Source organism: Macrosteles quadrilineatus, unplaced genomic scaffold (genome assembly GCF_028750875.1).
Source record: "Macrosteles quadrilineatus isolate MER2022 unplaced genomic scaffold, UCM_ALF_1.0 Scaffold_9__3_contigs__length_116548681, whole genome shotgun sequence".
In the NCBI taxonomy this organism is placed as follows: domain Eukaryota; kingdom Metazoa; phylum Arthropoda; class Insecta; order Hemiptera; family Cicadellidae; genus Macrosteles; species Macrosteles quadrilineatus.
This window is the reverse complement of record NW_026542602.1, coordinates 98027978-98041856: the sequence shown is the minus strand read 5'-3', so window position 1 is coordinate 98041856 and position 13879 is coordinate 98027978. Positions and strand designations below refer to the sequence as shown.

The window sequence follows — 13879 nt, the reverse complement described above, 5'->3', positions numbered from 1 at the left end:
ATCCTGCATATCTGGTGTTGTATTCATGTATATCTCTTTGTTTAGGCGGATCTTTGGTTACACAGTAATAAACAGTATCTAGGATGTAGATGGAAGTCACCGTCAGGATGTTCAGGTTTAAAAGGCATCTCTACAGCTTTGATCTTTACTTATGCCTGCAATTACCGAATTTCACTATAGGGAAGTAGCTATTACCGTAGGTCTCATGGTAAGACCTAGGCCCGGGACCGTTTTTTTTTTTTTTCATTTTGATGTCCCCAGAGGCCAAAAACACCATTCGTTAAAATTTGTATATGTGTATATATAGAGACATATATATATGTGTCCGTCCGGACGATAACTTGAGTAATTTTTGTCCGATTTTGATAAAATTTGGTTTGAAGGTGTAAGGCGGGATAAACTTGAATGAGTTCGCAAACCAGCATGATCGGACCATGGGAACGGGGTTTAACGGGGGGTTTTATGGGGTAAAAATTGGTTTTTCTCATTTTTCAACTTAAAACCTAAAATTTATAAATTTTTCTCCAGACCTTTTTAAAGAGCTTACAAAAACAAATAATATAGTATATCAAAGTTTTTTTTTGGTCGGTGAATGGTTATGGAGAAAATTCAAAAAATCGTTAATTTAAAATTCCAATGTTATTCTTATGGTGGATATTGTAAAATGTTGTAGTTGGCTTGCTTATGGGTATATTTTGATCAAACTTGGCGGATTTATTTATTTCATACTAAACTATTGATATTTTAATAAAAAACACACTTTATAAGTTTCCCTGTAGCAGCTAACCTAGGTACTCGTTAATCATAAATTTTAATTTAATAGATTAATTGAAAATCAATACAGGCAAATGGAAATTTGCTTAGTCGGCAGGTTTGCTGCAGCAGGGGTATTATTCTGATAGCTCTTTCTGCATAACCAGGACCCGGTTAAGATTGTCCATAGTGGATCCACCCCAGACAGTAATACCATAGCTGGCTTTCAAACAATGTATGGTATGCAGTCCTCGTTGCCTCAGGGGTACTAGTCTCTTTGGTTCGTTTTATGACAAAACGAGCTGGCCCGAGTTTTTGGCAAAGACAAGCTACATGACGATCCCAGGATAAATTTTCATCAATTATGACACCTAAATGTTTGATTTCTTCAGCTGCTGTCAGGTTGGGCATTTCAGATACTGTAGACTTTTTATTTCCAAAAGTCATTTGCTTGGTCTTACTTTCATTGAAGACGTCATTTTTCATACAGTAGTCCTGTGTCATATTGAAAGCAAAATAGGTGTTTACTTCTAGTTGATCTATGTTTCTGTTTGCTGTAAGCAGCACAGTGTCGTCTGCATACATGACCATCTTGCTGTATTCCTCAAGGTGTTCCGGGAAGTCATTAATAAAAAGCCCAAACAGAACTGGCCCTAGGACAGAGCCCTCCTCTTTTAGTCGGTAGCAATTCAGATCTGACAGTATCTGTAAACCTCTGTAAAAAAAGGGTTCACTAATCCTCACCTTGGCTGGGCACATGGTCCACGCCCAGGCAGATGGCGCGCGGCGATGAATTCCTAGAAAATCCCGAGTGACCAAAGAAAGTGCATGTTACATGTTATTCAAAACAAGGGTTAAGTTTTCCTAAAATCCCACAATTAGATGATTCAAAAGCCAAAATATAAGTGAATTGATGTATCAAGAAAGAAGACAGCTGGCAACAACAATGAACCTCTTGTGTGAAATTCTTCGCTTGTCTATCAGACATGGCAGATTAAGCACATTATAGCTTATTACGTTACTAGTCCTGAAAATATGTGTCTACTGGACGAAAAGTAAGTACCGGTAAGTAAGTATTACCATACGAGTCCAGTAAACACATTTTGGACGAGTGACGTACCATAGTTTACTCTTGTTATACTATTTTAGTGAGGGTCTTATCCATAAATAAATATATCTTCTAAAGTAAAAGGTTATAAAAATATAGCTATAAGCAATAGAAGAGCAGTGGTCTCTAATACTGGTGAGAACTTTCAATTTTGTGATTATCAGACCTAGACACCTGAAGAAATTTATCAAAGACACATTCTTATTTTCAGTATATCAAACTAAACATGAAATATCCAAAAGTACAATGTTTGAAAAACTTTCTACAAATCATCAAGGACAATAAAATACCCCCACCGCAGCAAACCTGCAGACGAAGCGAATTTCAACTTGTCTGGTTACATTTTTTTTATAAATATGACATATTTATTCCCAATTTCAATAACATTAGATTTAACAAGTGTTAACGAGGTTTGCTACTACGGGAAAGGTAAAACATGTTTTTTGACCATACGTCAATTGTATAGAATGAAATAAATAAATTTGCCAAATTTTATCAAAATATATCCGTAAACCACAACAACACAAGTAAACTCCAACAGTTTTCATTTTCTCCATGAGAATGACATGGGAATTTTAAATTACACTTTTTATAAATTTTCTCCGTGACCGTTAGGCATACAACAGCGCTTCAATATACTAAATTATTTCTTTTTTTAAGCTCTACAAAATGGTTTAGAAAGAAATAGCAAAATGTTTTGTTTTTAGGGTCAAAGGATGGAAAAATGCATTTTTCCCCCATTAAACCCTCGTTCCCATGGTCCGATCATGCCGGTTCGCGAGCTCGTTAACGTAGGTTTACACGTTTATACCAAAATTCATGAAAATCGGATCATATTTTTATATTCATGTCACGTTTCAATTAGGTGCTCTGCAAAATTTGATTTCACTGTCGTTTTGTTACCTGATTTTAATGCTTGTATGTGTTCGTGGAACCATTTCTTGAAGCTACGACTTGTTTGGCCAATGTAGGATTTATTTTTATAGAAATATATTCTTAATTATATAATTATATTCATATATTTAATTTTATTGAACATTTCATAGGTTAACATTAATGTGTTATGACATTATGACTTGTGAGAGTTTCCACTCAAGGTTCAACATGTCGTGCAGTTCAAGCCACCTAAACATTTTTACTTTTCTAAACACTTTAACTTCTGCCCAAACCGACACCTACATCAGAATCAACAGTGCGCGACAAGGATGTGCCCCACTAACAGACAGGAAAACGAAAGAAAAGGTGCGTTTCATAAATCAACAAATTGAACTACCGGTACTAAACAATCGTGATATTGACAGACTGCACTTTGTAAAGTGTATCTCGTACAGAGTATCACGTTAACAGTTGTGTTCATCGGACCTAAGCATTGTAGATTTTGTATAACCTATCTTTTTGATATACGATACCTATAGTATTATAAATGTGTACGTTCCCGGGATGAGGGGAACGATCCCAGACATAACCCTCGCATCTGAGTCTCTTCTGCCAAGGATCACAGCCTGGAGAGTCTTGGAGGATTATACGGCCAGCGACCATCAATACATTATTTTCAATGTCTTAGATCGCATCCCGAGACAAGTTGCTGCATCTCGGGAAGTGCCCGTTCGGTGGAACACCAAAAAACTGGACGTGGCTAAATTCACCGAGGCCATCCTGCGGGGAGTGCCAGCGGTGCCTGCCGCACCTGGCATGGCTCATGCAGAGGCTATAGTTACATCGATGATGGGGCTGATTGCCTCGGCTTGTGATGAGTCAATGCCCCGCAAGAGACTCCGTTGCGATAGGAGACCCGTTGTACATGCTCAGAAGAATCAGGGGATTGATTGAAAAAACCTTCTTAAGAGCCTCGCCAGGTACCCCATCAGGTCCAGGAGCCTTGTTGTTTTTTAGGGATAAAACGGCAGTCTCCAGCTCCTCATGAGTGAAGAGTGGGACATCGTCCATCATCTCAAACTCACGCAGTGGGCGCAGAATATGATCCGGAAAAAGGGATTTGACGACCCTCTCCATAGCGGCCCCCTCCATGACGGAAGGTGGAGAGCGAGTGGTGAGTTTTTGGGTTACTAGTTTGTAACCCAGGCCCCACGGGTCGGAATCGACATCATCCCTTAGTGTTTTCCAGCAATTGTGTTTGCTCCGGTTGATGGCCCGGCGGAGAGACTTCCTCGCCACCTTGTAGCTCTCCAACTTACGGTGTCTATCCAAGGGTACCCTGGCCCTGGTAGCGAGTCGTCTAGCTCTCAAAGCAGCTGGGCGCAAATCTGCGATCTCTGCAGTCCACCAGTATACCTACGGGTCTCCTATCGCAACGGAGTCTCTTGCGGGGCATTGACTCATCACAAGCCGAGGCAATCAGCCCCATCATCGATGTAACTATAGCCTCTGCATGAGCCATGCCAGGTGCGGCAGGCACCGCTGGCACTCCCCGCAGGATGGCCTCGGTGAATTTAGCCACGTCCAGTTTTTTGGTGTTCCACCGAACGGGCACTTCCCGAGATGCAGCAACTTGTCTCGGGATGCGATCTAAGACATTGAAAATAATGTATTGATGGTCGCTGGCCGTATAATCCTCCAAGACTCTCCAGGCTGTGATCCTTGGCAGAAGAGACTCAGATGCGAGGGTTATGTCTGGGATCGTTCCCCTCATCCCGGGAACGTACACATTTATAATACTATAGGTATCGTATATCAAAAAGATAGGTTATACAAAATCTACAATGCTTAGGTCCGATGAACACAACTGTTAACGTGATACTCTGTACGAGATACACTTTACAAAGTGCAGTCTGTCAATATCACGATTGTTTAGTACCGGTAGTTCAATTTGTTGATTTATGAAACGCACCTTTTCTTTCGTTTTCCTGTCTGTTAGTGGGGCACATCCTTGTCGCGCACTGTTGATTCTGATGTAGGTGTCGGTTTGGGCAGAAGTTAAAGTATTTAGAAAAGTAAAAATGTTTAGGTGGCTTGAACTGCACGACATGTTGAACCTTGAGTGGAAACTCTCACAAGTCATAATGTCATAACACATTAATGTTAACCTATGAAATGTTCAATAAAATTAAATATATGAATATAATTATATAATTAAGAATATATTTCTATAAAAATAAATCCTACATTGGCCAAACAAGTCGTAGCTTCAAGAAATGGTTCCACGAACACATACAAGCATTAAAATCAGGTAACAAAACGACAGTGAAATCAAATTTTGCAGAGCACCTAATTGAAACGTGACATGAATATAAAAATATGATCCGATTTTCATGAATTTTGGTATAAACGTGTAAACCTACGTTAACGAGCTCGCGAACCGGCATGATCGGACCATGGGAACGAGGGTTTAATGGGGGAAAAATGCATTTTTCCATCCTTTGACCCTAAAAACAAAACATTTTGCTATTTCTTTCTAAACCATTTTGTAGAGCTTAAAAAAAGAAATAATTTAGTATATTGAAGCGCTATTGTATGCCTAACGGTCACGGAGAAAATTTATAAAAAGTGTAATTTAAAATTCCCATGTCATTCTCATGGAGAAAATGAAAACTGTTGGAGTTTACTTGTGTTGTTGTGGTTTACGGATATATTTTGATAAAATTTGGCAAATTTATTTATTTCATTCTATACAATTGACGTATGGTCAAAAAACATGTTTTACCTTTCCCGTAGTAGCAAACCTCGTTAACACTCGTTAAATCTAATGTTATTGAAATTGGGAATAAATATGTCATATTTATAAAAAAAATGTAACCAGACAAGTTGAAATTCGCTTCGTCTGCAGGTTTGCTGCGGTGGGGGTATTTTATTGTCCTTGATGATTTGTAGAAAGTTTTTCAAACATTGTACTTTTGGATATTTCATGTTTAGTTTGATATACTGAAAATAAGAATGTGTCTTTGATAAATTTCTTCAGGTGTCTAGGTCTGATAATCACAAAATTGAAAGTTCTCACCAGTATTAGAGACCACTGCTCTTCTATTGCTTATAGCTATATTTTTATAACCTTTTACTTTAGAAGATATATTTATTTATGGATAAGACCCTCACTAAAATAGTATAACAAGAGTAAACTATGGTACGTCACTCGTCCAAAATGTGTTTACTGGACTCGTATGGTAATACTTACTTACCGGTACTTACTTTTCGTCCAGTAGACACATATTTTCAGGACTAGTAACGTAATAAGCTATAATGTGCTTAATCTGCCATGTCTGATAGACAAGCGAAGAATTTCACACAAGAGGTTCATTGTTGTTGCCAGCTGTCTTCTTTCTTGATACATCAATTCACTTATATTTTGGCTTTTGAATCATCTAATTGTGGGATTTTAGGAAAACTTAACCCTTGTTTTGAATAACATGTAACATGCACTTTCTTTGGTCACTCGGGATTTTCTAGGAATTCATCGCCGCGCGCCATCTGCCTGGGCGTGGACCATGTGCCCAGCCAAGGTGAGGATTAGTGAACCCTTTTTTTACAGAGGTTTACAGATACTGTCAGATCTGAATTGCTACCGACTAAAAGAGGAGGGCTCTGTCCTAGGGCCAGTTCTGTTTGGGCTTTTTATTAATGACTTCCCGGAACACCTTGAGGAATACAGCAAGATGGTCATGTATGCAGACGACACTGTGCTGCTTACAGCAAACAGAAACATAGATCAACTAGAAGTAAACACCTATTTTGCTTTCAATATGACACAGGACTACTGTATGAAAAATGACGTCTTCAATGAAAGTAAGACCAAGCAAATGACTTTTGGAAATAAAAAGTCTACAGTATCTGAAATGCCCAACCTGACAGCAGCTGAAGAAATCAAACATTTAGGTGTCATAATTGATGAAAATTTATCCTGGGATCGTCATGTAGCTTGTCTTTGCCAAAAACTCGGGCCAGCTCGTTTTGTCATAAAACGAACCAAAGAGACTAGTACCCCTGAGGCAACGAGGACTGCATACCATACATTGTTTGAAAGCCAGCTATGGTATTACTGTCTGGGGTGGATCCACTATGGACAATCTTAACCGGGTCCTGGTTATGCAGAAAGAGCTATCAGAATAATACCCCTGCTGCAGCAAACCTGCCGACTAAGCAAATTTCCATTTGCCTGTATTGATTTTCAATTAATCTATTAAATTAAAATTTATGATTAACGAGTACCTAGGTTAGCTGCTACAGGGAAACTTATAAAGTGTGTTTTTTATTAAAATATCAATAGTTTAGTATGAAATAAATAAATCCGCCAAGTTTGATCAAAATATACCCATAAGCAAGCCAACTACAACATTTTACAATATCCACCATAAGAATAACATTGGAATTTTAAATTAACGATTTTTTGAATTTTCTCCATAACCATTCACCGACCAAAAAAAAACTTTGATATACTATATTATTTGTTTTTGTAAGCTCTTTAAAAAGGTCTGGAGAAAAATTTATAAATTTTAGGTTTTAAGTTGAAAAATGAGAAAAACCAATTTTTACCCCATAAAACCCCCCGTTAAACCCCGTTCCCATGGTCCGATCATGCTGGTTTGCGAACTCATTCAAGTTTATCCCGCCTTACACCTTCAAACCAAATTTTATCAAAATCGGACAAAAATTACTCAAGTTATCGTCCGGACGGACACATATATATAGGGTCTCTATATATACACATATACAAATTTTAACGAATGGTGTTTTTGGCCTCTGGGGACATCAAAATGAAAAAAAAAAACGGTCCCGGGCCTAGGTCTTACCATGAGACCTACGGTAATAGCTACTTCCCTATAGTGAAATTCGGTAATTGCAGGCATAAGTAAAGATCAAAGCTGTAGAGATGCCTTTTAAACCTGAACATCCTGACGGTGACTTCCATCTACATCCTAGATACTGTTTATTACTGTGTAACCAAAGATCCGCCTAAACAAAGAGATATACATGAATACAACACCAGATATGCAGGATTCTATGTGCTGTCTGGCCACAGAACAGCAATGTTTGAAAAGAAACCACTGTATGCAGGAGTTAAGATGCTAAACAAGCTACCAGTCCACTTGAAAATTGGAGGCCCTGTGCTGATGAAGAGGAAGCTACGGAGATGGCTGCTAGACAAAGCTGTCTACACCCTAAAGGAGTTCTTTCAAGATTCAAGATTCAAGATTCAAAGAGTCTTTATTCACACAGTACAAATTTTCGTACATGAATAGTGTCTATTGTCTATTGTTACTTACTACCTAAATTAGCAATAAGAAACATTTAAACAAAATACTATAGGCTACATTATTTTAAATTGAAATTACTAAAATCTTCTATTTTGTAAGGTGCAAGGTCAAGTAAGAATGCCTTCAGATTTTTCATAAATTTAGATTTTTCTTTTTTAAAAAGCTAGGAAGTTTTCTAAAAAAATAGTTTCCAATATAAGAAGGTTTATTTTTAAAAAGTTCAAGTCTTGGTTTTTCTTTAGCTAAATAATTTTTACCCCTTGTATTATAATTATGCACAGGCAATTCTTGAGTCTCAGCAATATTTAAAAAATATTTAATTGTTTCAAAAATATATACTTTGCATGGCAAGACCACACACAACACTGAAGAAGCTTTTCCATTTCACTTTGTATCTATTATACCAATGTTATTTATTTAAATTTGACTCTGTAACATTTCTTGATGAAATTGTAATAAAGGATATTGTCTATTGTCTATTGTCTATAGGGAATAAAATAAACCATCGGTTAAATTAAATTACAACAGCCACATAACCTCAACAATTTCCAAAATTAGAAGTAGAGTACCTAATTAAATTAATCAAGTAATTCCAAAACACTCTACCATATGTATTAGAGTCCCGATAGTCTGAAATTGTTGGGACCTGACCCATTTCGGACTACCAAATATTTCGGATTAAAAATATGTTTTTAAAATTGATTTTTTAATATTTTTTTTCTTGGACGCTAGGCACAAGACCAGGATTGTTTTTCACATTACTTCAGGACCTAGGGACCAAAAAAATCCATTTTTTTGGGGGGGAGCGAGCTGGCGTAGTGGTTAGAGCGCGGGACTTCAGTCCCTGAGGTCCCGGGTTCGATCCCCGCCAAGTCACCAATGGATTTTATCTAAGTGATAATGCCGCAACCCCTAGGTCTAGCCTGAAGTAATGTGAAAAACAATCCCAGGCTCGTGCCTAGCGTCCTTAGGACAAAAAAAAAAAAAAAAAAAAAAAAAAAATTGGTGATTTGGTAGGATTTGAACCCGGTACCTGAGGGACCGAAGCCCCGCATTCTAACCACTAGACCAGCTCACTGCCTGGTCAAATTGTTAAATTCATAGCTTCTACCTGTTCGGCTGCTACAGAATACTTCGACAAGGTACGACAGTGCTAGCAGTTTCGGCTTTTCCCAATAGGTGACGGCACATACTGGGTCTTCACTTTTTGTGTGCAAAATAAACTGCATTAATATCGTCACACAATGTTGCTAAAAGTTTAGACTTTCTCCGATAAGTGAGTGACAGCACGTACTGGATGAAAAACTAACTGAGTACCTCACATACTTGAAATCAACAATACATTATAAATATTGTGTAATATACAACTCATAGGCACAACTAGCTTTACAGTTGGATGATTTGTTTAAAAGGATATTGATTAAGTTGGTTGAAATAGTGTACATCTTTCATAGCTAAGCCTAGTGTAATGTGGATGGTAGTTTGAGGAATTTAAAGATTTTTTTCAAGAAAAATTGTGTCAAAAATAAAATGTCCTCACCATGATTAAACTTTTACTCCTTTGAATATTTATATGGTTTTTTTTTAGTTGTAAACTAACTTCATAATTATTCTGATGGCTATTTTATGGAATTATACATAGTACAGTGGAACCTCACTATAATGAGCCCATAACGAATTACCCCATATCATTTAGTATTTGGCAGTCCCTAAGCAAACGCCATATCATTCAATAGAACGATTAGTCGTTTAAATAAGTTGTTTTAACTGTGTGCGTGTACAAACACACACACAGAGAGACACCGCCTCTTCTTAATAATAGTATAGATGGATAGATTTTGAGGCAGTCATGCATTGCACTTCACTACATAAAAATACTCGACTCAAAATAGTTCGAAGCTTGCAAGGTTTTTGGAAAACTTGACAACCCAAATATTTACTACTCGCACACTCCTACTGTTAACTATACTGTGTACTCAGCTTACCTCATCATAGTTGCTTTTGGTGAAGGAATAAAGGGAGAATTCAGAATAGAGTCCAGCAAGATTCATGGTCTCTCCTGCAGCAAACAGCTTTTCTGCCAGCTCTGCAGCCATCTGTCTGGTCTGCTCTGCAGGTTCAATCATGCAATAGACAGCCTGTGCATGCAGCAACCTTCAACATTTCAGTATGATTTTAAAATATGGCCAATTGAAGTAACTTATTTTATTATCACAAATTGTGGAAATTTATGGGCATGCACTGTGGATGCGATACTCCCTGGTGTGGATTAATGTCTGCACTAGTGAGTACTAAGACTACCCGCAGTACTATCCTGAATTTGTTAATACCAAGGCAAAAATGTGGTTAGGATTCCACTATAAACTCTTGCTCTACCTTGTTGCTCTATTTTCTAAGTCCCTTAGTTGCCATTAGCTGTATGGGCTATTAATTAACAGCTGTGTCAAAGGAATATGTCGGCCTTAGTTTCTAAAAAGACTACAAGATCGTGCCACTCATCCTACACTCATCTCCATTCATGCTTTGCTTAAAATACCTACTTTGTATGGTCGCCATTTCAATGAAAAAGTAAAAAGTATTAGAAGTACTGACAATTTTTTTTTTTTATTCACTGGTTTTACCATTTTAGCTTAAAGCCTAAAACTGGTCCAAAAGTGGTCCGGTATAAATATATATATTTTTTTTGTTACAGAGTATTGACTATTTTGCATTGTAATGAAAGGAAATAGCTTGAAAAACAGAACAGAGATTCCTCAGACGAAAGATTTGACTTGGACTATGTAGGTAAACTCTAGCAAAAGAGGAATGATTCACTTCCGGCCAGCGACCCAAGACAGACGACAGAGTCCGCTTACTAATCATGGTCAGAGCCAGCGAAATTATAGATCCATATGGGCCAGATTATGGTATTTTTAATAGAGAATCTTGATTGTTGCCGGGGAGAGGACATTTTTAGACTTCCGAGCAGTGAGTCCCAGTACAGATTTGCAGAGGCGCAGGCATTAGTGATGCTGACATTTGACTCCAAGTCAGGAGATAGATGGAATCCTAATTTCTTAACCAAGGAGACTCTCGCCTCCCTCCACAATATTATAGTGGGTGGTCCAATGATGATATGGCTAACCCAATACTGATGATGTTTCAGTAAGCCTAATAATGGGGCAGTGAACAGTTCAACATTGTGCTTTTGTTACTGAAGTTTTCTTAAAAAAATAGTGGAATCTTTGATATTACACCACAGTTATTTTGTAATAGTTTACATGTTCCTCATCAATGTGACGTTTTTGTAGAAATACTATAAAACACTTCCGCCACAACAAACCTGCAGATGCAGAATAAGCGAATTTCCATTTGCCTGGCTGGATTTCTACTAAAATATTCCCTTAAAATTGGCAGATTTATTTCCTATTTAAATCACATTAATTTTAATGAGAACTTAGGTTTGCTACTACAGGCAGGTTTGGTACGTTTTTTTTATTGAAATTTTGATAGCTTAGTATGAAATAAACAAAATTGCCAAATTTCATTAAAACATATCCATAACAAAGAAAATGAAGAATGAGAAAAAGCAAATTACAGCAGTTTATTTATTCTCATAAGAATAACCTGGTAATTTTAAATTAACAATTTGCACTTTCACCCTCTATCTCAGGGGTCTCCAAACTATTTTACTCAAGGGCCACATTAACAATTTTTGGAGGAAATGCGAGCCGGTCCGGACCACTAACATTTCAGTGTAGAAAGGTAGCCCCCCTCCAAATAACCCAGAAAGTGGTAGTTTTCTAATTAAGAGCTCAGCGATGAATTTTGAACATTTCTTGCTAATTTTGTATTGCTCTATAACCTTTTGATTAACTAAAACTCTTTATGTTTTTGTGCGAATGATACTGTACAAAATAATCTACCTACCTCACATAATTATTTAAGGGTATATAAACTGTGCTTGTCATATTTATACTTTGTCATAGCATAAGTAGGCTTATGATTATTCAAATTGATATGAAAGTGAATATAAATCAATTTTACAGTATATTTACCATGACATTAGTATTTGTTCTATAAATGTAAGTTTTGAAGTAGGACTGATGAAAACACAGGATGACACAACTAGTATAGGTAATACTTAGTTTACGTGAAAATTTAGTACTGTATGTTTATAGTCCTTAAATTCTGAACAAAATGGTACAACCCCATTCCCATTCCTGTAGAAATTACGGTTTAAAAGTTATTGTAACTTAAGTTATTTCCCCCCCATAAATTATTATTAGAGAAAAACGGGTAAAAAAAAACTAGCTTTGGTTGATATAATAGTAGAGTCCCAATAGTCCGAAATGGTTGGGACCGGACCCATTTCGGATTACCGAATATTTCGGATTCAGCTAAATGTTTACTAAAATACACGTAACTATGAAATACAACCTTTAAGTTGGCCCATTGGCCTACTAACAACAAGTCTATCTCGCCCAGCAGCTCGGACATTACAGAATACTTTGACCAAGTACAACTAAGTGTCGTAACACGACAGTGCTAGCAGTTTCGGCTTTTCCCCAATAAGTGACAGCACGTACTGGGTTACTTTTTGTGTCTGCATTAATGGCGTTACGCGATGGTGCTAGTAGTTTCAACTTTCCCCGATAGGTGGCAGGTACTGGGTTACTTTTTGTGTCCGCATTAATGGCGTTACGCGATGGTGCTAGTAGTTTCAACTTTCTTGATAGGTGGCAGCACGTACTGGGTCACTTGTTGTTTTTACAATAAATTGCATTGGTTTCACTGTACTGCAATCTTGTTCTTTAGGTTGGCAATTCTGGTGTTCAGAACATCCAATTTATAAAGTAAACAAACCTGGTGTTTAATAACATTTGTGTACACTTTGTAACGTTATCTTTTGAGGTTGTGAATGTGGTGAAATGGCTTCAAAACGTAAACATACTTCGGTTACATTACAAGACAAACTTGAAGTGTCAAAACGATTAGACAATGGTGAAAGTGCGTCAAAATTGGCTGTTGAGTTCATGGAGTGGGGAATGCTACGATCATCGACTGGAAGGAAAACCGGTTAAAAATAACATTAAAGTAACATTAAAATAACACTTGGAAGACAAGTATTGGTTTGTTCTAAAGTGCTCTATTTTATTTATGAAATATTGTGTTATTTAACTTTAACTTTTAAAAGTAGTTTAAACTAAGTAATAATGATACAATAACAGTTTTTAAAAGTTTTTTTCTTTATAACCATTTCAAGAAGACAGTAAATATACTTAATAATATCTGAAATAGTCCTACTTACTAATTGGATGCAAATTGTCACATGTTTTCAGCCATAGTTTCATACCACTTTTATTCTTAAATTTAGAGCACTCACAAGAAGCCAAGCATTTTATATCATTACAAATTATATTTGGAATCATAATTAAAACATTTTGATGATTGAATTAAAGATCAAAGAAGATCACAAAAACTTATATAGTTGGCACTATTTTTATTGGGTTCTAACATCCTGTGTATAAATCCGCCTGGAACATGATCTGAACAGGTTAGGCACTGGACAGGTTAGGCACTGGTGCCTAAACAATACAGACTTACATCAGTTGCTGCACTCTGCCCTCACTGACCACAGACAACCTAGACTCCTCATCAATCAAGGACTGCTTACAAGACCTAATCAGCTGTCTGTTTATTTTGCACCATTTAAAAGCTACAATCACTGGATATTAAATTATTTTTTGCTGATGTGAAGTAATATTCTCAATTAAATGAGAATACATTATTATTATTATTTATTATTTTAAATGATTTAAAATGATTCCTT

At 36.8% G+C, this 13879-nt stretch overlaps 1 protein-coding gene across 1 annotated transcript in view; it reads right to left on the bottom strand.

Moving 5' to 3' along the window:
- The window catches only part of LOC129003651 (amyloid protein-binding protein 2-like), a 52348-nt gene extending 39802 nt beyond the window's left edge, over positions 1–12546 (bottom strand). The window contains exons 1-2 of the mRNA XM_054431950.1: positions 12515–12546; positions 10053–10221 (exon numbers count right to left, since the gene is read on the bottom strand). Coding sequence (XP_054287925.1) covers positions 10053–10221; positions 12515–12546 — 201 coding nt within the window. The remainder of the gene's footprint in view (positions 1–10052; positions 10222–12514) is intronic.
- Positions 12547–13879: the final 1333 nt, after the last annotated feature.